General features: G+C 42.1%; 1 protein-coding gene across 1 annotated transcript in view; it reads right to left on the bottom strand.

Annotated features, from left to right (window-relative positions):
* Nucleotides 1-24,416, bottom strand: part of LURAP1L (leucine rich adaptor protein 1 like) — a 41,530-nt gene extending 17,114 nt beyond the window's left edge. Inside the window, exon 1 of the mRNA XM_060237315.1 lies at nt 23,405-24,416. Within this exon, the coding sequence (XP_060093298.1) occupies nt 23,405-23,674 (270 nt within the window). The 5' untranslated portion in view covers nt 23,675-24,416. The remainder of the gene's footprint in view (nt 1-23,404) is intronic.
* Between the last annotated feature and the right edge of the window lie 334 nt (nt 24,417-24,750).

Raw genomic sequence — 24,750 nt, forward strand, 5'->3', positions numbered from 1 at the left:
ACAAAGCAGTCGATCCGGCGTGGATGGATTTCCCACAGCAAACTCCGCTGAGTGGATCCGGAGTGGATCCGGAGGTTTTCGGAAACTCCGGCAAAGTGCTGAAAAACATACTCCGGCGTAAAATCCCTGTAGCGCCGGAGCAAACTGCAGCGCCGGAGCAAGATGTGCGAAATCCAAGAGAAGATCCGGAGGTAAATGGGGCGCTACGACGGAGCAAACGCTAGTGCGAAAACGGCCTATGTGTCTTAGTACTGAAGACTATCACTGAAATTTAGGATGATCTTGAGGAGGAGGAAGAGGAAAGAGGAAGCTAGAGATACATTTCATTTTTGAAATAATCACTTGAACAGGGAAATCCATTCATGGTATATGCATTGAATAATTACATATGTCCAGTCTAAATCTGTGAACATAAATCTTGGAAGGATCCTAGGGAACTTATTTCTTTATCAATAAAACATTACTAGCTATGATGCAAGAATACAAGAACTCATCTCAATTTTTAAAATGCATTAATAATAATAATAATAATAATAATAATAATAATAATAATATATTTTATTTATATCCCGCCCTCCCCGCCGAAGCAGGCTCAGGGCAGCTCACAACATATAAAATTTACAAATTACAATATAAAAACATTATTTCAATGCAATATATATAATTTACTAATTAAAACCATTATAATCAAAACCATCAACAAAACCAAGAACATAATAAGGGACATATGCAAGTGACATGCTATAAACTGGATCAACTCATGTGCCTTTATGGCAAATACCTTGTTGTAGCCTGGGTGATTAAGATACACACATTCAAACATACTTGGAAACATTGCCAGTAGCGGGCAATCCACATTTGGCCACATTATTTACAATAGAAAAACCATTTCCTGACTAATTCCTTGTTCCCCTCCCCCTTAGTCTAACAAAAGGTCTTCTTTCTTGAGTTCTTGGAGGGTTTGCATGCTTTATGCATGGCAGTCTTTTCACAGGGAAATCTGTTTTTATTGCAGCTGAAAGGAATTCTTTTTCTGGAAACAAAACTTGGAAGTGGCAGTGGGGCTGCTGTTGTGATCAGCTGGGGCAACTAGCCTTTTGCTAGGCAGAGGAATTTCCCTGGAAATGAGTTTTTTAGACAACTTAGTTTGGATGGGGTTCTGGGGGGGGCCTTCCTTCCAACATCAATGAGGCATGGCCAGGCAAATTTCAGGACCTCTGGGTAGATATGGAAGAGCCTGGAAAACATACTTGGAGAAACAAACAATGGTAGGTGCTTTTCCCCTTTAAAGCTTTCCTTGGCTGTCCACAGATTGCCATAACTTGTGTCCAACCCTGTTGAGATAGGGTTGCACACATTAGCTAAATTACCACACTTGCTTTGGACAGGAGACTTCCTCCTCCTCACATGGAGTTTCAGTTTGACAAGGTCTCTACCCTTCCAATGTTAAAGGACAGATTTCATACACTATACATTATGCAGAACACAAATCCACAATATAAACCTATGCATCACTTCTCATAATTCAGGCTAGTGCACATCCATATAGAAAGCGTGCACCTAGAGGTTCATGAGAAGCTTTTTACTTTGTTGCAACAGATATGAATTTTAAAAAAGAAAACATGAAATTGTGCACAAGATTGGAGCTCCAAAAAGAGATTACCAGAGTCAGGGTTACCCCTGGATTATGAAAATGGTCACGAAAAGGGAAGAAAAACTTTTGCTATAGCTTTGGAATATATGAAATTGTCAAAAATAAGAAAAAACTTTAAAAACAAACAAAACAAAACAAAACTAAGGCCTCAATAGAACAATGCCAGCTTTAACATACACGTATGTAAGGGATCAGACCCAAAATGAGTACTGGATCAGAGAATTTAAACCATTGGAAATCAGTGGGGTGATCAAGTCCCACTGAACCCCATTTTTTCTCTGTGCCAGCTCATCCAAAATTTGTTCTGTGGGTCTCACATAGGTGTGAGAGTGGGTTTCAACAAACTTTAACAACAAAATCCTAAAAGCAAATAATAGTTCATCCTTAAACAATTCTTAGCAGACATACCAGCAATTCTTAAAACAACTATATAATGATGAGCAGGCATTAAATTTGAATTGCAGGTCCGGGTTTCCTGCATATATAACAAAACAATTCTGGAAAGCAAATTCTGGTAATACACCTTGACAAACACACAAAACAATTCTTAAATCTACTTATTATAAGCATGCAATATATATATGAACTTAGGAGAAAGCCTAGTAAGGAACTTGCACAGCCAAAGAGATGTGTGTGGCAGTGCAAAGATATAATTCAAAACTGATGCATAAAGCAGGGTGCTAAAACATGCACCTTGACGAAGAAGGTTGAAATAATGGAGAGGCAGAAACTTAAAACAAGCAAATGGAAATGTGTTGTCCAGTAGCAAACCTGGCCAGGACTGAAGACTGGATTGAAACACAAAATCAAGCAGAATTGGAGTCCTACCATGGTAAGAACATGAAACAGAAAGGATTTTCTAAACAAAACACTCAGAAAAGGTCAAGCTCTAACAAGATACTATAGATGGAGGCATAAAATAAGATAGATAAGCATGTAGATGCCTCTTTCCACAGGTAAGAGGTTCACCAAATATCTAAATAGAAAGTTTGATATGCACAGTTCATAGATGGAACATATATGGGGCATATATATAAAAGATCCTTCTCTAAGGCCGGAAGAGAGAAAATTGGTTTAACAAAAGGTAGAAAGAGAAGTTAATAAATCTTGCTGGGCAGTTAATCCCAGTATTCTCTTATCTGATCTTGATAAATTTTCCAGGATACAGGTGTTTTTTTCAGGTTGAGCAACTTTTAAACACAAGATGGGAAAGGTGATGAGATATCTGCCTCGTGGGGGCTCAGATTTTACACTTCTTATTTCTACAATTAAGACTAAATTTGGCTAAGTGTCTTTTCTTTCCTAAAACAGCTAAAGAGGGTCTGCAAAAGTTTTCCTAGCCAAAATCCAGTGAAAGATCCTAGGACAAAAGTTCTTTGCAAAAGAAAACTTTGATTCTTTGCAAAGATGTTGGCAATTTACTTCTCTTAAGGAGACTGGATTAACTTTGTATGAGAGACAAGGTTTTCTTTCTGATTAGAGAGGAGAAAATTCAAGCTCTGGGTGTTTCCTTATTTGCATATGAAAAAGGTGATACCTGGAGTTTTCCATCAACTTAGTAACATAGTTAAGATTTTCAAATGACCAAATTTCTTCTTCCCTGGCTAGTTATGGATCTGATTTATAAAAGAAGATGGATCTCTTTCTCTAAAGGCACCTGGTTGCTTGTGCTTTAAGAGGAGAGACTTGAGGTGAAAATTTTCTTTCCTACTTAATGTCTCAGGGCACTGCATTCTCAAAAAAAAATTACGTATATTCCTTTTGCCTTTTCTGGTTCTGTTAAAGATTTCACATTGAGTAAGGAGGAGAGGATTAGCATTCCTTCCCTAATGAGGGAAGGGCAGGAGGACTGCAAATTTGCAATCTTTAACTTCTCTAGGCCAGGCTCCAATTTGGGCTGATCTTAGGCATGCTCAGAGGCTTTTCCTTGAGCCTGAAATTTATAGAACTGAAGCAGTAAATATTTAACAAAACTAGTTTAATCTCTCTTTCTCAGAGGTATTTGGTTCTGGCATTTTAAAAGTGAAAATAAAGGTACAACTCTCTGAATCTCTCAATCGTGGCAATAAATTGTATTTGCTTTAGTTTGCATCCTGGCTGCATTTTAAAAGGGCTGAACCTAAACTCTTTTGGGCTAACAGAGACCTGATCTTTTGGGCAAGGCCACATTCTCTGCAGTAAGTTTTATTTCCTGAATGGGGTTGCCATATCCATGCAGGACAGATTGCTAGAGATCTAGAATGGAAGTCTAAAGAAAGATGAGATCTCAAGGGAACCAGGCTTTGAGTACTCACACCAAACTTCCATTACCCTGCAGAGAAAACTGAGTCTGCAGCTTGAAACTTTGTGCTGTGATTCCAGGAGATCTCCAGGCCTCACCCTTGAGAACTGGCCTCGTCTAATTTTAGTCCAAATCATTGGTTTTCTGTTTCTTTATTTTGTCAAGGGGAGAGGGGGCTTTGTTACCTTACAAAGCCAGGTTTCTCTATTCTAAGAGACATTCAAATTTAAAAGTTAGATTTTTCTTGTGGGGGAGGATTAGGGACAAAGGAGCCTTGCCTGCCCATGTGGAACTACCATTCTCTGACATTCCCCAGAATTCTGGCTTTTAAGTTCCCCAAGTGGGATGAGTTAAGGGCAGGAAGCTTCTTGCAAGAATGAATGAGATTTGGTAGTGTAGAAGTGCCTGGAGCAAGTTTTTGCTAAAAGGAATACCTTGTGGCATGTGTGGAACTCTGTGTAGGCTCAGAGACCACAATTCCTCCATGATTTTGAGATAACTGAAACAGGGACTGTGTTCTCATTTTCATGAGGAGGAGAGGAAGACTGAGGCTGAACTCCTACATTTGTTCTGTTATATTTCCTCTTACCCAGTACTTCTAGAATTTCTAGCCTCTTCTCTGTGGATTTGTAAGATTCTAGGACAGTTTGCAAAAGTTTGGCAGTTTCCTTTTCTTTAATACTAGCTTCTAACTTTTGCTGGAGTTCCTGATTTTTCTTAGCAAGCCGTTTGATTTCACAGAAATGTTCCTTGAAGTTTTTACACATGTACTCTAGCAGGGTTTTTGACTGATTTCCACCCATGGCACCAGATGTTTAGATAAGACACTTCTAGGGAAAACAGAAAATAGCAGCTGCCAGTAAGGGATCTGGCAGCCAGGGAGCCCTGGAGGTTTTCACTTCCTCTCTCTCGTGACCCAGTGAGGTCACCCTACTGGGAACTGCACAAGAGAAAATCCCTCTCGCTTAGAGGCTTCGTCTCCTCTCCTTCACACAGGCACACACACCACAGAAATCCTTCCAGATCCTAGCTTCTGTGCTTCAGCTCCAAAGTGGAGCCTAATAGATAGAGCATAAGGGGTGATCAGATCCTTTGTCTCTCCTAAGCAGAGGTAATCAGAATTTCCAGACAGTTCATACTCACAATCCTGAAGATCTTCTGATTCCCTAGACATGTTGGTTCAACCAGACACGGGATCTTGGTTAGTGAACCGGACACCTTCTCCCACTGGGGCAGAGATAGCTGGACTTAATCAAAAATGTGACCGTGGTGCCTAGTCTGTTCTTCCCATCATGAGGGTGGAAGGCGATGGCTATGCAGCCACCCAAGGGGAAGGAAATATCCTACCCCATTATTCCCATTGGTCAATGCACCAAAATGAAGCAGAGAAATAACGAGGTCCACACAGACTTACTGGTTTGAAGCGAGGTTTACTTTATGGTACCATAAGCAGAACCCAGTCAGGCATGGTCCCCAAAATGACTGCGATACACTTCCCTGTGTGCATACAGTTTTCAAGCAAGGAAGCAAGCAGGCTGGCGCAAGCTTATCAGATTTCAAAGATCCCGTCTTCACAGAACCCCTTCTAGTAAATTTCCATGACATGACCCCCTTTACTCTATCTATATACAGCAAGTCGCCTGTAGGAGGCTGCTCTCTTATCTAATCTTACAGCTGGAGCTCACCCCCACTGGGCGGTAGAGTCAGTTTCTAACAGCAGTTTTACAACAGACCCCTTAGTTTGAAGACAAAGCATATTTTTACTCAATATGACAAATATTATTATTATTGGGTGTATTAATTAATGATTCAGGGGCTGTCCCTTCACAACATCTTCCATACACAGAATGCCAAAAAGGTAACACTTTATTTCCCCATTCTAATGTTTTCACTATTTCTTTTCTCTATATGGAACAACATTTCTGACCTCACATATCATATAATTTTACTTTTATGGCTTAGGCCTGTTTTGCATGGAATATAGTTTGCTGTTTCAAAACCTTACAAAGAAAATACTCCTTAAAGCACAGCATGTGAACAATAATCATAAATTACATTCTTTGTCTCAGAAGAACTCATTATTCAAAGTAAACATTATTTCCCCATTACTGACTGTGATGTTCTGCAGTGAGGTTTAACACTTCCCTTGGTTGCCATATGAGGAATTGCAGAAATAGACTATGACTTATAATGCATTGACAACCAAGGGAAATCCAAACTAGCTATTAAGTATATTTAGATCATGCATATCATTTTTACCACCAGCAATATCTAATCTGCAATTTCTGGTGTGAAACGTCTGTGGTTTAAGGTGAATTGCTGCTTTTCACAGGAAAAGCCACATGAAATCCAAATGAATGAATGATTCAAGATGTGCTTGCTCTGTTACATGGAAGCCAGATCCAGAATAATGGATTCCATGTAGGTAACTGCAGACCTAGTGTTACCACTGCTGGTATGTATCCAACCAGCCATGAAAGTTCAACTCAAACTTGAATCTTCCCATGTTCATTCCTGCAGCTGCTTTCAATCCCCTGAAAGATTATTCCTAGTGTCATGAGCCCTGACGAGGAGGAGCTGGAAGGGTTAACAGACCTGGAAGAGTTGCCAGCCAGTTCCTCAACTGAACTAACAGCAGCTGGCCCATCAATCACTCTCCAGGCACCAGTGTCAGCTGTTGATGATCAATCTCCTCCAAGCTCTCCTCCTCCCATCTCAAGAGTTCGAAGCAGGCTCTGGAAAGAACTTTCAGAGCAAAAACATGAGGCACGCCAATGCTTCAGGTCTCTCAGCCCTGAATTCTAGCAGTCACTGCCACCCAGGGAGCAGGCTGATTAAGACTCCCATATAGCTCCCACCCAGGACCTGGTAACCTTGTAGAAGCAACAAGTCTATTCTCTGGCTTGCATCCACGCTCCTTCCTGATCCTGACCTGCTTGATTTCCTGGGCACCCTGACCTTTTGGCTTTTGGACATTGACTTCTGATTCCAGTTTGTGATTCTGCATTGGTGACTTGAATCCTGCTTGACTTCCTGGACTTTGACCTTGGACTGGCTTTGGACTCCTGCCTGCCTGCACCCTGAGAATGTGACACCTGGGTTCACACATATGCAGAGGACCAGCCAATGGACTGGAATGGAGGGACAAAGAAATGAAATCAACTCCTTTCCTCAATAGAACTTTGCTCGCCAAAGAAGAACGAAGAATGATTTCACCACTTGTCCTTCCTGATTACAGTTTCCCAACCTCATCCAATGTGGCTGTTCTTCCACTATGTCCCACAATTATAGAAATGATCTTTCCAGAAATCAGAAGGAGTTACAAGAACAAAGAGGAATGCAAGAGTATTTTGTGTTCTGCATATGGAGTGGTAGGGTATACATCAACATCACTATATCACACTGACATCAGACACAAAAAAAATATGGTATCTCAGAACAAAGCAGTAGACAAGTTGCACCTTTAAGACTTTAAGTGCTACAGTGAAAATGACTGGAAATACATCAAATAAGATGAAGGATGTACTCTACTGCACACTAACAACAACAAGGTCATCACTTGGACATTTAAATCACTGTTTGGTACAGATTGTAGTCTGATCATTCAGATTTCCCTGTTTCTGCCAGAGCCCCTGACTTTAAAGGTTTTAATGGAGATGTAAAGATTTGCCAGAATCAGCATTCACTTTGTTGCAGCTCAATACTTTAAATGTTTCTCCTATGCTCTTTTCCTAACAGAAGAGGGCAAAGTTAGTAAACATTCCTAACGGTATTTAATATGGAAGTAAATATATTTTCTAGTTGCTGCTTGTCTGAGTATGCTGATTGCTAGAATCAATGCTGATGCACATTGCATATTCTATTTTAAGCTTCTGCCTACATTCAAGGAATCCAAATTCTTCCAGCCAAGATTCTTTTTGAAAGTTCTGCTGTTTTATCAGATTTTAGTCCAATAAAGTAGCCAGGTGTATTACTTCTCATATTTAGCACTAGGCATCCCCCCCAAAAAAAATTATTGTAATGTCTCCTGATATGTCAATTGCATCTGTAAAGTTTGAGGACAGCAACTGCATAAAATAATACAAAATCCCAAACTGACTGCACAGTGCTGTCCTTTACATTTTTTTAAAACAATCACTGATCTTGAGCAGTCATAATCTTCAACTGTTCTAGTCATCAATGTAAAAAATAATGAACAGTCAGCACAGGAGTTTGTCAGACAAAAAGTTCCTTAATCCCCAAACCTTGGACAACAGGCACTAAAATGTTTTCTGCTGATGTTGCACCATGAAACTTACATGTTTTGCAAAAGTTGTTTCATTCCTCAGTTTAAACAGCCGCTACTTTTTCTTGTGCACGCAACTGCCATCAAGATACAACTAATTTATGAAAACTCAAAAAGGGGCTTTCAAGGCAAGTGAGATGCAAAGGTGGTTAGCCATTTCCTTCCTTTGCAGAGTCTTCCTTGGTGGTCTCCCAATCCCATTCAACCCTGCTAAGCTTTCAAGATCTAAGCAGGGCTAGTACTTGAATGAGGTCAGGCTGTACCATGATACTTTTCCTCTCCAGTGTTTCATACCTCATAATAAAAGAACCCACTGTAACCATTAAAGTTTTAAGTTCAACCAATGGGCACAAGAAAAGTTTTATATAATAAAGTCTCTAATGTGAACTGCAGCACCTGGGGATGGCCCACATACAAATGTTGGTCAACTTTAAGGCGAAACAGACCCAACTTTCATCTTTTATATTGAACAGTGGAACTTCCATAACCAAGTGCTGTCATAAAGGGGAAAAAAAATCCATTTGCAAGAGATTCTGTCCTTCACTGGGAGAATAGCTACCTATTGATATTTAGAGAGGTTAATAATGTTCTGCAGTTCTGATGGTACAGAGGTATGCATAAACATGATTATTTGTATTAATAAAATGTATCTCAGCACACAGAAAAAAACCCCACTTGTTCAGCTTCATTAAAATTAATCAATTTGTAGTCTGATCTTAAATGCATGTGCAGTGGAATTATAACATAAGTAGGTGCTATTAAATTCAATGGGACTTTCTCCCTACTAAATGTGCTATGGATTATAGCCTTACTTGGCAGTAATTCTGATTGCGTAATACAGAATTTATCTCTAAGCATACGTAGATTAAAGTTAAATGAAACAGGAGTCTGATGACACCTTAAGGACCAACACAATTTATTGCAGTATCAGCTATCATGAGTCAGATCTCATCAAGTGAAAAGGTTGTAATAATCTCAAACCTGTTTGTCTATGCTAAATTAATAGATTTATTCAGAAATATTGCATAAGGTTTAGCTCTTATGTACTGTTAAATACCTAGCAATGTTATTCAGTGCAACCCATCCTCACATCTACATTGTACCCAGTGAGAGTTCCATCAAACTATCCTACAGCTCCAACCATAAAAACAGCAAAGTTTCGGCAAGTGCCATGCCTATATGACAGTAAACTAATTTTATGAAGAAGGCTCTCTATGTACTCTCAGGCTTTCCATCTGCACTAGCCTGGCTGATATACAAAGAGGCACTATCCATGATGACACATACTCTGAGAACCTGTTATGACAGCCAATGAATGTTTACGATGTTCACATAGTTCCTGAACAAAATGGTGTCGTGCCTTAACTGTCCAAATACAATTCTTTTGGGATGGCTGGCAACCAATGTTCCCTCTAAGTTGTGGAGTCTTGTGAGCAAAAATTCAACTTTGTGAGTGACTGTCATTAATGTTGTGAGCTATTGCATAAATCAGTTTGCTCTCAGGCCATTTTTCCTGAGCCAAGACAAAAATGTGTGAGCTGGAGGCTAAAAAACTGTGAGCTAGCTCACACAAACGCAACTTAGAGGGAATACTATTGGCAACCATATCTTCCTTGCAGCTTTAAGAGACCTGGGGGAAGCAATATCCCACAGCAGGTCATGCTTCCCAGCCAGATGCTCCCTTTTCCTGCCCTAATCTTTGTTACAACAGATTGAAGTGAATGGTACCAAAATCAGTGCTCCAAGCACCAGGACTGAAGATTTAACTGTTGCAAATGACATTGGCGCCCTGTTGCTGTTAATGCTATGGGTCTGGCTCAGCAATCCTAATGATTTTTCCCGAAGAATCAGTCTATGCTTTAAAAAATAAATACATTTTGCACTGGATTTTGCCAACTGCTCACTTTAAAGCAAACCAAATGTATAGCTGGGGCAGATCCAAAACCAGGAAGCCTTGGGAACCTTGACACTCATATGCAGCTTTCCTGGTGCTGACCAAATGTTTTTAGGAAGTGGGCAGGCATTTAGTCTGGCAAGGCTTCTGACTGGCCACTGGAGATCTGTTTGATATAGGGTCGGTCCTACCACTAGGGAAGCTAGATGATTGTCAAGGGCGCTGGCCTTCTAGGGGTGACAAATTGGACAGCCCCCATGTGCCTCATTATCGGGGGGGGGGGGCACCAGAAGTTACCTAGAGTGCCAGACAGTCTAGGGCCAGCCTTGGCTGTATGGATGTTTTTGTTTTAAAGCATCGTGTTAAACAGAGCTTGTGCCTGAAATATTGAAGAGTTATTATTAAAGCTATGCACAACTTTACTCCCTGACATTTGGTGGTTGGCTCTTCCTTCCAGGGAAGCTATTTTGTAGTTCTGCCCATCACCCTGTGTCAGAGTTCCAGCAATGCCCACAGGCTCAAAAAGGTTGGAGAGCCCTGTCCTAAACAATTCAGAGTGCACAACTTAAATCACTCTGAGGATCTACTGTTATAGTTTTCCTAATCAATAAGGATGTTTTTATACATTAGCATTCTTAAATTCATGGTTTGTTTCTTCCACATTCTCTTTAAGTGCCCTTTGCTTCTCTAAACCCTATGGCACAGAATTTTTTTTTTCTCACTATGGGTTTCTCTCAGCATGTCTCTATCAGCCCTTCATCCTTTCTCTGCTCTGCACTGCAACTGGTCTGCACCAACATTTCTCAATGGCTCCTCTTTGCTTTCCCAGCCATGGAGCACATGAAAGCCTAATTTTTCAGCTGCTCCTTCTTCCTTTCTTCAGATTTTTTTGTACGTCACTTACTTTATTTCCCATCCTGCCCTTCTCTTAGCAATTCTTTCTCCACCCACCTTCCTTTTGTTGTTGTTGGTCTTGATTCCACAGGTCTGCATCTCCCAGTTCTCCTACTTATTCTTTTCCAGGCTTTTTTTTTTATTTTTGACCTGTTTCTGTCCCAGCCTTATATATCTCCACATTTCCTTGCTGAGGCTGCTACTGGCCCAGTAGTTCACACTGTGCTGCAGGCAGGCTATGCAGCATGGGTTAGTTGGAACAAGTCAAAGAAACTGGTGTGGACTTCATCTAAGTGTCTGAATCCAGGGAGAAGAGAAACAATGCAACTGTAGGCATAAAGGCATTCTCCTCCATCCCCACTTGCCCTTTCAAAGGACTTAGGTGTGCCTTAGTTGTTATTTCAACACAGCTTACCTGGAGTTCAGCACAGCAAAAAGATAAGGAAGACCTACACTCTCTGCTGTGCAGGCCCAATGTAAGCCGTACAGGACATCTCTTATCTTGTAATGGCAGTATTTTCCATTCTCTTGCAAGTGTCAAACTACAAAACTCAGTGCTAAAGCAGCCTCTATAGATGTAGGAACACATACACTTGAGTGGCCAGTCCTGAAAATAGTTCCAGACTTTATGCAGTGAATGCTATTGTACAGGTGAAATTTTCCAATAAAGGGAATGGAACCATTAGAGGCAAATTTTGGAGCATAGGCCTAAGTACTTCAGCTCAACTGGAAATAGGGGAAGATAAGATTACCAATTTAGGGTTGCCAACTCAGGGTTATGAAAAACTCAGCAATTTAGGGGTAGAGCAGAGGCGATGGACCTCATCAGAGAGAGTCCACCAAGGGAACTGATCTCTGTAGACTGGAGATCAGTTGTAATTCCAGGCAACCATCTACCAACCTCAAGGTAGAGCCTGGAGTTCTCCCATAATTACAGTTGATCTCTAGACTAGAGAAACCAGTGCCCTAGAAGACATGGGTTTAGACGGCATATTCTGTGGCAATATTTAGCCAATGAGTTCTATCCCCAAACTCTACCGTCCCCAAGCACCCTCCTCCCAAATCTCCAGAAATTTCCCAAGATGGAATTAGCAACCCTAGGCTGGAATGCAGGCTGTAGCTAGCAATGGAAGAGTTCCACCGAGTCCATCTCCATTCTGACTCCTCCAATTTATTTCTCCAGTGCAGTCTTGGAATTGTAGCTTGTAAAACATCTGACATTAATGATGGAAATGGGGGAGGCTAAAATAATTAAATCCAAAGTCTAAAATTACCAAACTGCAGTACTGGGTAAAGTATGGAGGTGTGTGAACATGCAAAAAAAACCCCAATGCATACAGACATGAGAATATTGGCTGCAGAAAATAGGAGCATGGTCTAATAAAAGTCACTGCTTTGAGAACACATAAGTAAAGTCAAGGTTATAGTCTAAGTCATAGATACCCTTTAAAAACATGTATAAAAGAGCAGGCATGCATAAAATTAGCATCAACAGAGGGCTAATGCATCACTGCACTGAAGGATCCTGGACTGCAGGTAATAAAAAAACATGTCTAGAAGATGGCACTAGTAGGGTCCCAAGGACTAAAAGAGAGCTATTGGTTTCCCTTTTCCTTTATTGTCCTTATGAAACAGGGAGAAAGGATGGCATGTAGAGCTGGAGATCTTTAAAAGTGTTCTGAGTTTGTACAGTTGCTGCTGCAGTTTAAGAAAGGGGAAATATTGGCAATTTATGTGGCACACATTTCCCATTGCAGGAAATGAAAAGACAAGCTCAGAAAATCCCTAATACAAACTTACTGATGTAGCCAGACATGATAATACAAGTGTAAACATTTAGGTCAATGCCCGGTGATAAGGAGTGGCTGCTGGTGTCAGAAAATTTGAGAACAGATGGTACACAACAGATTCATTAGGATGCATTTTGGACATCTGTCTTGAGCAGCAGTATCCAGACTGAAGTTGGATAATATAAACCTTCAGAAGATGGCCCTGAAACCTCCATGTTATCTGTTCCTTTCTTGCTATAAATGTTTTCCTTTGCTGTTTCCTTGGCGTCATGGTGGAGGTGATGCAATGTAACATGTGCAGCATGAGTAAGCCAACTCTGGCTCATGCCTGAATTTGGGTAGGTAAGCAAGTATTCTGAGCTGCTGATCCCTCTTAATCTAATTGGTTTAGAGCCTTGCTCTACAGACCTATGATCAAAAGAGCGCTCAGTTGGGTCATGAGAAACTGATGAATTAAGGTTTAAAAATAGATGTGGATGTATATATACTTAACTTAATTGGAGAGTTTAAAAAAAAGTGTTGTTCTCTGCATATGAGAATTATATAGCCTAGGAGAGCCCAAAGCTGGCAAGACAGTTTATGACTTTGTGGGTGGGCAGCACTTAGTGGGAGGGAGCCTGACAATCCAGCGATCTGTTCAGCCGCTGCGTTGTAAGCAGAGGCCTGTATTGCCCAAGTATTTTGTCACTGGAAAGGGGGGTCTAGAGAAACCTACAGATTTTGTCCTCACTGAGCCAGCCCTAGTTGAAATGGCATTGCAGGCAAGGAACACTTCTGGTACTTTCTCTCCTCCACTAGTTCAATTTATAAAAAAGCTTATTTTTGTTGCATTTTTAAAATTCCATTCCACAACTGATGCACAGTTTGCTTCCATGATTCAGCCATGTCTTGGAAGTCAACAAAACAGCATGCTAGCATCTCCAAATCTATTTTTATTCATGATGTATACAAGCAAATAAAAACAAATTTATTTCCTCTATACGTTTATAATTTTAAGAATACCTGAAACATGTTAACAACAAGAATTTGTGCATCATCAGTGAAAGGACCAGTATTACGTACCCTTGTCAAAGGTGACAGAATGCTAGCCCAAGTTTGTACTATTTGTTATGGCTGCCAAAGCAATAGCTGGGGGGATATGCAACCTCAAGCCTGGCACTTCATGTTGTCACCTGGCTCACCTGTCTCCACCTGCCTCTAAAGCCCCTCAGACCCAGCACTGCACTGGCACTGCAACTGTGTGTGTGTGAAAATAAAACAATGGATACTTGATGCAGTGAACTACTCTGCATTGTACTCTGTTGCCTCCATGCTCCAAAAGCATTAAGCAGGACATAACACTACCATTTGGGATCCTCCATGGTATTCTGTTCATTTGGCTACTTCTCTGCTACTGGCAATGCACAGAAAGATCTGACTGTAAAATTCAGGAGATACTGCAATGTTCAGAAATCTATACCACATTTTGTTCTAGTTTCAGAGTGCCCGAATCTGTCATGGTTCCAAGCCAAGTTTTACTTATCACTTTCTCTCTCTTAACAGACTAGGTTAGTTGCTTATGAAGTACTCTGGTGGGACCTTATTATGTTTTGTTTGCTCATATTAATTAGTTTTGAATAAAATTGTACTCTAGTTATCTGAAAAGATCCTTAGTATATTCCAGGGTGGATCTAACAGCATCTTATAATGGTGGTTTATGCAGGGTCAAATCAGGAACAGCTGTAGATGCCATTAGGCAGGGAGTCTTGATGTACCTGCAAGACTCCCTGCCCTATGGTGTAGTGGTTAAGTGCATGGACTTTAATGTGGGAGAACCAGGTTTGATTCTCCACTCCACATGCACTTGCTGAGTGATCTTGGGTCAGTCAGTCAGAGCTGTTATCCCAAGAGCAGTCAGAGGTGTTATCTCAAGAGCAGTTTTCAAAAGAACTTGCACAGCCCTTCCTACCTCACAGAGTGTCTGTTGTAGGGAGATCAAGGGAAGGAGATTGCAAGCCACTCTTAGACTCTGAGTAAAGGGTGGGATATAAATCTAATCTCCTCCTCCTCTTCTTCTGGCCTGAATACTGTTGGCATGTACTGCCAACAGTAATGCTCTGGATTTCCACAGTCCTTTCACTTCTTTTTTAGGCCACAGGAACTGGCCTTATGAGGAGGTAATAACACATGTGCAGTTAGAGAATGTGAGCCTACACATGATACAGCATATGTAGAACTGAGACCATGAATCAGCCTACATTTATTAAGGGTTTATGGCAAGCACTCCATCTCCACTATTTATTCAGATCCTGTTTTTAGCATGCATTCTGAAGACATCTTCCAGTTTTGATTAAAATGACAGCATCAACAAGACAGCCATTATTAATCAAAGTCATCAACAGACCAAATAAACTCTAAGAGCTACAAGAAAATCACCATAAAACCCAGCATGGAACCCAAAGGCCCTCCCCTTTCCACCATCTTCAGGAGGACAGAATTGTCCCAAGTCTTCCATCCTAGTATCCACATCAAAATCAGCTGCTGTGCCTCTATTGGTTTCACATTTATCTGTTTAGATCCTTTCTTGGATAAATTGAGAAATTTTTGGCTAGGTGGACAACTTCATGAAAGGTCTCCAAGGCACTTAGCCCATTTTCAGTTATCTGATTAATAATAATTAATAACCATTCTATAAACTTCCACTCCCAACACATGTAGACATTTTGCTGAGTACCTATTCAGACTGGCTATCTTAACAATAATGAATGGATAACAGCTCATCTCAGGAACTGATACATCAGCTTGCTGACAGCATTGTTTTGAACTTGCATGAATATCAAATTTACCCTCTTTCCTTTTCTCTAGTAAACAACACTTAAATACGATCACAAGGAATTATCATCTGTTAAACAAATGAATAATTAAGTGCTATCATTCCAAAATTGTTCTTTCCCAAAGTGGTTTTTCCATTCTCAATATGATGTAATGGATTTTAAAAATGGGTTAAATGAGAAAACAAACCTTTGGCAGTAATATTAATATAAAACATTTTTGCAGCTGCTGTCAAGGATCCCCCTGAAGTGGGCGTGTAGCATGGTATGGCTTTACATCATTGTAACAACTGACTTTATGCATACTTCAGAGTATTTTCTAGCTTCAAATCTATTACATCTTCTTTAAAAATAAAGATTGATAGCATGTAGACTGTATGCTGAGAAATTTTTGTCACTTGGCTGTGATCTAATTAAAATAATTGTCATTATTATCTTTTTCTAAAAGTTCCCTAAGCCCTGCTGTAGAGGTTTTGCATTCTGATTGTGGAAATAAATTTGGCAGTATAGCAGCTGACTGTTTCAAAAGTCTGAAATCTGAAGACAGCTTTATTCTTATTTTTGAAAAGGAAACTTCATGAAAAATAAAAATTATAAACCATGGTTTAAATAAACCCTAGTTATTTGTGATGTCTGAATGCAGGTAAAACAAGTTTTAGTTGGCATGAAACTGCAATCTATAGCTGCATTTGCTAAGCACAGTCTTTACTCACTGTGGGATGCTGTGGCATCTGAATTCATAAACCACAGGTCTGTGGAGCAGCACTATCTTAGATTTGTAGCTACCTAGCCACAGAGAGCACAATACAGGGAAGTCGTCTTCCTCCTGAGAGATGTGGAGGAGGCAAAAAGCAGAAAGGACTCTCATATAGTAGACTAACCACAGTTTGCTGCACAAACTGTGGTTTAAGCAAACCACATTTTATCATAATATAGGGACCTGTATAGTAGTGGTCTCTTCTTTTCAAGGCATAACCATGGTTGGAACTGAGAGGATTTACAGGATAGGCCACTTAATGAGGAAAGACTCCCATTCCACATGCACAATGAGTGAAAATGATAGTATTTGTGAGCCGCCCTGAGCCTGCCTTCGGTGGGAGGACGGAATGAATGAATGAATGAATGAATGAATAAATAAATAAATAAATCTTTTGTTCTCTTCGCTGATAGAGGAGAAGGAGATAAAGGACAGGTTCTTAAAGAGCTCTGCAAGCAGGTGGAGGGGAACTCTTCCTAGTTTGTCACAGCAAATTGCCAATCCATCACTCCCCCCTTCCCACAGGAGGGCTTTGCTTCATTCCACAGTTCAATGTACTTCACTGTCTTCACTATGCCTTGCTCTCCACCTGTGGGAATGTTTAGGGTGTTGAGTTTATAACTTCTTTTGTGGGAATACTTAATTATTCAATTAAGGAAGCTGGTTGACTTAAGAGCAGTTTAAGCAGGCAGCTGGGAAATAATTTGTACAAACATCGGTGTTCTGGAGAAATGTTAATTAGGCCATCTCCCATTATCAATCCATCTCTGTATACAAAACACAATTGTATATACATGGTTTGGCCTGGCAGCATCCAAATTATCACATCTTCTGAAAGGGCCAATGCAAAACAAACATGATTAAAGCATGTGAGACAAATATCTAAGGGCACATTGTTGGATCCCAAGGTGTCCTTGCATGATCAGCATGCAATTCTCACTTGAAATACAGCCTCCACACTGCTTTCCATCCTGTCCCCAAGGGTCCCCTACTCCAGAACAGCTTTTCAGGAGGTGGAGGGGGCTGGAGAAGATGACAGGCGAAGAAAATCTATTTTGAGAGCTGAGTTGCTCTTGTGGTATCAGATATACAAAATCAATTTTTTCTTCAAAAATTGAAAATACTTGCTTAACCAGTGTTCCTATCACTAGATTTTTTTTTGTTGGTATCAAAGAAACGGCTTTGCCCCCCCCCCCCAAAATAAAAAGGCCCTAGTCCAAATCTTATTTTTGCCACAAACACCCTAGAGGGTCTTAGGCAAGCTATTCTTTCTCAGGCCCTTCCCCTTATCTGCAATAGGTGGATAATTATACTGACACACTCTACAGTGCTGGATTTATATAAAGCACTTGGAAAACATTTAAAGTGTTATATATATGTTATTGTTTTAATGCATGCTTCCCCCCCTGCCACACACTGAGAATATTGTCTGAGCAATTTACAGTTTTACACCGAGTTATTAATTACAATGTTTATATACTGCCTTGCCTCGTAGCATAAGACATCTTACAAATAATAATTATCAGTTTAAATCGACAAAATAAAATAACAAAAAACTCCAATCCTAGCTCCTTGCTATAAAACAAATATTGTTAAAAAATAACCCCCCTGCAGTTTAAAAAGGTAAAGGTAGTCCCCTGTGCAAGCACCAGTCGTTTCCGACTCTGGGATGACATCACATCACAACGTTTTCACGGCAGACTTCTTATGGGGTGGTTTGCCATTGCCTTCTCCAGTCATCTATACTTTACCCCCAGCAAGCTGGGTACTCATTTTACTGACTTCAGAAGGATGGAAGGCTGAGTCAACCTTGAGCCGGCTCCCTGCAGTGTACACTCCCATTAAAACCCCTGGGAAACAGAATGGCCTTGAAGTATCTCCTGAAGATTTCTAGAGTTCCTCACACCTCTTCACAGGAGTAATTCCACAGAGTGGCAATTGCAGTGAGGGAGACTTGGGCTCTGGCTGATGCTGAGTGGGCCATTTGAAGTGGGGGAACAGCCAATTGATGGCAGCCTGAGAACCGTAGTTGGCCCATGGGGACATATGGGAGGAGATGACCCTTCAGATATGTGACCCTAGGTTGTGAAGGGGATTTAAAGGTCATATTACCAGCATTTTGAATTTAACTCAGAAACTAACTGGCAGCTAATGCAGCTGTTTTAAGATACACAAGATATGTGCCTGCTAGCTAGGCCAACAACAGTCAGGCTGTCACATTCTGAACCAGGTGAAGTTTCCAGATTGTCTTCAAGGGAAGCTCAATGTAGGACATACTACAGCTTTCCCAACAACAAGGTTTCAAAAGCATGAGTCAGCATAGCCAGATCAGTTAAAGGTAAGTAAGAGCAGATGACCCAGATGCAGATGATAGAAGGCAGTCTTGGCAGCTACGTAAGCCTTCAGACCTCTCCCCCCCATTAAAGCTGGGTCTATGAGCACCTCCAGATTCTTGACCTGCTCTGCAAATGCCAACTCCCCTCCACCCATTACACATGGATCTAATCCATCTCATCAATTTCTTCAGGATTCAGAAAGGGCAGAACAGGTCAGGAAAAGTGATGTGAATGAACATAAAGTTATGCACTGTGTACAGTCTCAAAATGCAAACACCAAGTCATTGATAAAGGACTTGGAACACTCTACATATTCCAAAAGCAGCCAAGCTTTTACATGCTGATCTAATGCACTTCTTTTTCCAAGGGAGAACCACAATAATACTCAGGGTTCTTCTAGTTTTTTTTTTAACTTCTGCAAGAATTTTAAGGAAATATTTGCTCTGATAACCAGGCCTTGTTATTACAAAGTAGAAATTCTGCAGAACTGTCAAAAGTATGAAGAATTTTGCAAGTTATCATTTTGCAGTTCCTCACAATTAGGAATTGGGATGCAATGTATTTTCCCCACAACAGTTGCTGTTAAGACTGCACAAGGAAGGGAAGATGGTTGAGTAAAATATAGGCCTGCATAATGAACAACTTATTCATTACTTCAGCCTCTGATTTCTTAAGTTCAAGAACTGGAGAACTGCTGAAGTGAAGGTTCTTAACTAACTTCTTAACTAAGTTAACACCCATCATTTCAGTGTGAGAGCAGTTATGTCAACAACACCAGAACTGTTTTTCCTGATTGAGTTTCACAGTACCACAGAGAGAATAATGACATCTTGGTATAATCCAAATAGTAGAATATCTAGCAAGGGTGCATAACTGAACGATCCCCCAATCCCTTATTTAACAGACAGGTGGGGAGTTGTGATTTCAAGATAATATCCTTGAAATGCTGCTGGTAAAGAGAGCCAAAGCAAGTAAGCAAAACAAGGCCCAGTTCAGAGATTCATGAGAACAGTAGCACTCTCAGAGTCACTAAAAATATAAGTTTCTTTGCTGAATCAGAGCACAGTCTCCTCAGTACAGTGGTCAGCCCAACACTTCTAGAAGCTGACAACCATGCATGCAAGGTCAATTGCCCCTGTCTTCATAAGCAGTCTGTAAATTGCATTGATATAGTGATCACATCTATACATTGCTGTTGAACATGGAAGGTCCTTTGTGGCTATTACAGCCAACGGCCACTGACAGACTGCCTGTATCTACTACATTAATTCACACTTTCTATGAGTAGCTCAGGGTGGCATACATGGCTTTCCTTCATTTTATCCTCACAACAATCCTGTGAGGCAAGTTAAGCCAAAAAACAGACAGCAACTGTCCAAAGTCACCTAATTTGCTTCATCAGGGATGTAGCCATACACCCCTAATGAAGCAACACAGTTATTCCCAATGTGGTGCCCAATGGGCACCACAGTATCTGCTGATGTGCTTCCTAGTACCAGTTTTCTTCTGTCTCAAAGCAAACAGCCAGTCCTGCTTTCCCATCATTTTCATGGAGACAAAGATTTTTTAGAAAAGCCCAGGAGGCAGGGCTTTTTTTGAGCAGCAACACATAGGAATGCAATTCCGGTTGGCTTAATATGCAAATGGCCTAATATGCAAATGGCCTAATATGCAAATGAGTCCCTGCTGGGCTTTTCCTATCAAAAAGCCCTGTGTGAAACAATGGCAATGTCAGGGGTGTGTGGTCTAATATGCAAATAAGTTCCTGCTGGGCTTTTTTTCCCAATAAAAGCCCTGCCATGAGGCATCAGCGTTTTATCTGCCTGATGCATCCATTTGGAAACAACTGTCACAGGTGGGTCCCTGACATGGAACCTCAAAATACCTTCTGAGTACCTCCAGGCCTCATGACAACCATTTTGTGGACTGATGAGTTTTCCATGGTAGCCATTTTGTGGTGGTGCCCAGTGCCCACTAGCAGTTCTCAAAATTCTGAAAGTGCCCATACATTCAATAAGATAGGGGATCTCCTACTCTAAGTACTATGAAACACCAGCTCTCCACACAGCTCCTGCAACCCATGAACGCTTGATTGGGCCCAGAACTGCAAGTTCATTACACAGACACCTAAGTTTCTATATGTCAGATTTCCCTTTCAAAACAGCATCAATCTTATATGCAGATTGGTAGAATCTTGCATTACACAAGTTACTGTAGCCTGTAGTTTGAATCTGACAGTTTACCTTCAAGTAGTTTTGGCATGGTTAGATGTGAGTGGCAATGCAACTGCCAGGCCTGCTGAATAGATAAGGTAATGTAAGTCTGTTCTCTTTAGTAGCTTCAGAGTAGTTAAATATACTGCCTCATCACCACTAAATGCCATGTTTTTACTGCCTCATGACATGACACGTGTTCTCAGAGTTGCACAGGAATTGAACAGCTGAACAGTGCAGAAGAGCAATTTGCCAAGTGTTGCTAGATGACACTTTACAACCATTATCTCAGCCCAAAGCAAAGACCAGCCTGAGCCTAGTCTGGGTTTTGATTACAGTTGCTACCTGGCCCATGTGTCTCATGTACTCTTTTCAGCGAGTAGTCCAACTGTGCTGCACGGGTCAAGCAAGGTGGGACTCAGGTAGGGGGTAAGATGATGGTCATATGTATTGACTGTTTTTATTCTCAGTCTCCTGTGCCATTTCATCCTCCCCACAACCCTGTCAAGTAGGATAGGCTATGAGGAGGACTGGCCCAAGATTACCCAGTAGGGTTGCCAGCCTCCAGGTGGGACCTGGAGATCTTCGGTTTTTACAATTGATCTCCAGCTGGCAGAGATTAGCTCGCCTGGAGAAAACGGCTGCTTTGAAGGGTGGACTCTATACATTGTACCATGCTGAAGCCCCTCCTCACCCCAAATCCCACCCTCTTCTGGATCCACCCCCAAAGTCTTTAGGTATTTTCCTACACAGACCTGGCAACCCTATCACCCAGTAAATTTCATGGTAAGTGGCTTTGAACTGATGCCTTCAAAGGCCTAGTCCAAAATTCCAGTGATTGTACCGCAGTGGCTCTCAGTTACCAATACATATACAGCTGGCCTCAAAAGGGATTAGAGAAATGTGTCATTTACCCAACTGCCAAGAAGGACATGGTGATGCTAATAGGCAAGAGTACTTTGAGACTGCTGGGTCTTTTTTCCTTATAAAAACGGAGCAGGCATTCACAATTTCCCATTATTTTTCATGGAAAACCTGTTCATTTATCTCGTAAAGAACAGTTAACCCCAAGATAATGCAGTAAGACACAGGTCCCCACTGGGATAACTCTGCCTGACAACATTTAATTTCTTAAAGATAGGTTCTGCGGCTTAATCTAAGGTCTGATTTAAATGTCATGCTGGTAAGGCAAAAGTGCTTTACTGTACAACTCCACACCAGCTCAAAGTCTCATTTAAACTGTGTTACAACCTACACAAAACAAGCTACATGTACTCAGTTGGAACCCCAGAGACCCTGTGGTCCTTGTGAATATTGTGCTGGCAAGCTAATGAAGACACTGTCCCTTTTAAATCAGGTCTAACTGTATGGCTGTGAAGTAAAGATACTCTGCATATGTTCAGTGGCACTTTTCTTCATTATTATTTCAAAACATTCTGGGATTCAGCCTTGGTACTACAACTGTATTCAGGAAGAAAAGAGAGGCTGGATCCCTTTCCAGGTTAAATGGCACACGAATTCCAAACTATGTCAAAACATTCTGTTGGCCACTCCCTTAGTTGGAAAGTATTTATGGAAACAATCTCCCTCTGTCAATATTTTATTTTTCCATTTTGAAATGAGAAGTAGTCTGATTTGGAGTATGATAAAAAGTGTGTCAAGCCCGCAATTAGGACACATCTCCTATTTCAAAATACATCCGTTTGAAAAAGGGCAGGATTTTATAGCATCCAAGGCGAGCGATTCTCAGACAATGCTGAGATTCTAGGAACCGATAGAGAAGCTTTGGTAAAAGGTACATATCCCGACCAAATTAGCATCTAACACTTTGAAAGGGCGTGGCTGCAAGAGAACTTCCTGTACTACTCCCGGTTCCGGGAAAAAAAATCAGAAATGTGACAGCTTCAGCGAAAAGGTAGCAGCAGCTTCCCTTCTTCCCTATCAGTTTTGGACCGTACCATTAACCTGCTCACCAATGCACTGAAATCAGGCACTTGCTATGCCTGCTGGTAACTAACACACCGAAAGACGTCACCCCTGCCGCCAACTTCGTAATGCGGGGGAAGGGGAATCTACGATCAGTGCTAAGGGTTGAAAGCCTCAAGCTTGTCTGGGCAGCCATCCTATGACTTGAAAGCCTTGTCTATAATGCCGAAGTGTGCAGGAAGCCGATTGTGGCGACTCAAAGGAGGTGGGAGGAGGTAATGCGTTCCGCACATGCTCAGAGGCACGGGCCCTCGCGCAAACAGATTAGAGGCTCGCCGCTGCTTCCGCACCTCCAGTTCGAATGAAAACCTCCCTACTGCTGTAAATGAGGCAGCTGGAAAGGTTGTTCCCGGTTTCTGAAACCTTAGGCTCGTCGAGTGACGGGGGAACGGGGGCGGCCAGAGAATCGCTTTCCCAACAGGAGGGAGGCAAGGGCTTCTGTGCGTGAACAAAGAGTGGGACCTAGTGGTGAGATCCCTGGGGTCGCACCAGAATTGCACTCACCATTTCTTGCCGGAGGAGGTGAAGTTTGGTCTCCAGTCGTTCTAGGGCGCTGGAGCTGTTGCCGCGGAGGATGGCGGGGCCTCTTGGGGCCAGGGAGGCGGAGAAGCCGGCGGGAGCGGGCTCAAGTCCTCCGCCGGGTTGCTCGCGGTCCTTCTCGCCAGTGCCGGCCACCGGCTCCTCCCCCCGCAGGGAGCGCACGAGGCTCTCGGGGACTTTGCGCCCCAGCTTGAGCTCGATGTCGCGTAGATCTGGCAGGCAGCAATCTTCCATGGCTTTTGAATCAAGGAGGCTTTTCGGATTAAGAGCTGCGGGCGGCGGCGGCAGAGGGAAAGGCGCGCCGAGCCCTTTTAGCCGCACTGCCCGCCACTCGCCGACCTCTCCATGTTAGTTCAGTTTAGGTAATCCGCCCGACAAGCGGCAGTCACAGGTGGGGGTGGAAGGGAGGCGAACGACAGCAAGCCGGCCAGGTGACCCGCCGAGGGAAACAACCGGAGTCGCTGCCTCTTTCCGGCAGCTGCATTATTTGGATTGCAAACTCCAGCCCTTGGGGTGGCGGCGAGGGCGGGCGGGCGGGGGTGTTGTTGCAGGAAGCAGGCGAACCCGCGCGTTCAGTTCCCAGTCGGACGGCTGCTGGGACTTTGGCTGAGCTCTGGGAAGCAGCAGCAAGCCTGCGAGCAACCCCTCCGGGAAGCTCAGTCAGGAAAAGGGTGTCCCCCCCTTCCTCTCTCCCCCCCCCCCCCGGTATGACACTCCCGTGTGAGTGTCCTGGATGAACAGAAGCACAGAATGATGACCAAGCTTAGAGCGGATGTGGGTAGAGCTCCCTCTACATTCCCCAGAAATTATGCAAAGATTCCTCAACCGCCACTTCGATCCAAATCATTGACTTTTCCAGAAAAACTGAAACTTTACGCCGTAGTGACAGGTGGAACCGAGGAGGGCCAGCCCTTCTACCGTAATGCCTATATAGGAAGCGCCTCACCTTATCCTTCAACGCTGCAAAGACCCCTCCCCGCCTTTATCTTTTAGCACTGGACCTTCCTGTCCTGATCCAACACCCCTAAATTATACTTCCGTCCCACTGAACGGGTGAGGTGGAGCCTGCGGTAGGATCGTTTCTGCAATTTTGTTGAGTTTGCCAGTAGTTTATACATAATCCTGAAGACTCCGAGCCGGCTAATTTGCCAGGAGAGGGATTCACTGCAGCAGATAGAGAAGTTTATATGGTCCACATGAAGAAGTCTGACCTGCAGCTTTGGCAATGGGCACCTGCTCACCCTTTGTGGGAGAGACAGCAAGTGAGCTGACATTGGTTACTGTTGCCACTGAGCCTAAGTCTTGAGTTT

This window comes from Heteronotia binoei, chromosome 4 (genome assembly GCF_032191835.1).
Source record: "Heteronotia binoei isolate CCM8104 ecotype False Entrance Well chromosome 4, APGP_CSIRO_Hbin_v1, whole genome shotgun sequence".
Taxonomy (NCBI): Eukaryota; Metazoa; Chordata; class Lepidosauria; order Squamata; family Gekkonidae; genus Heteronotia; species Heteronotia binoei.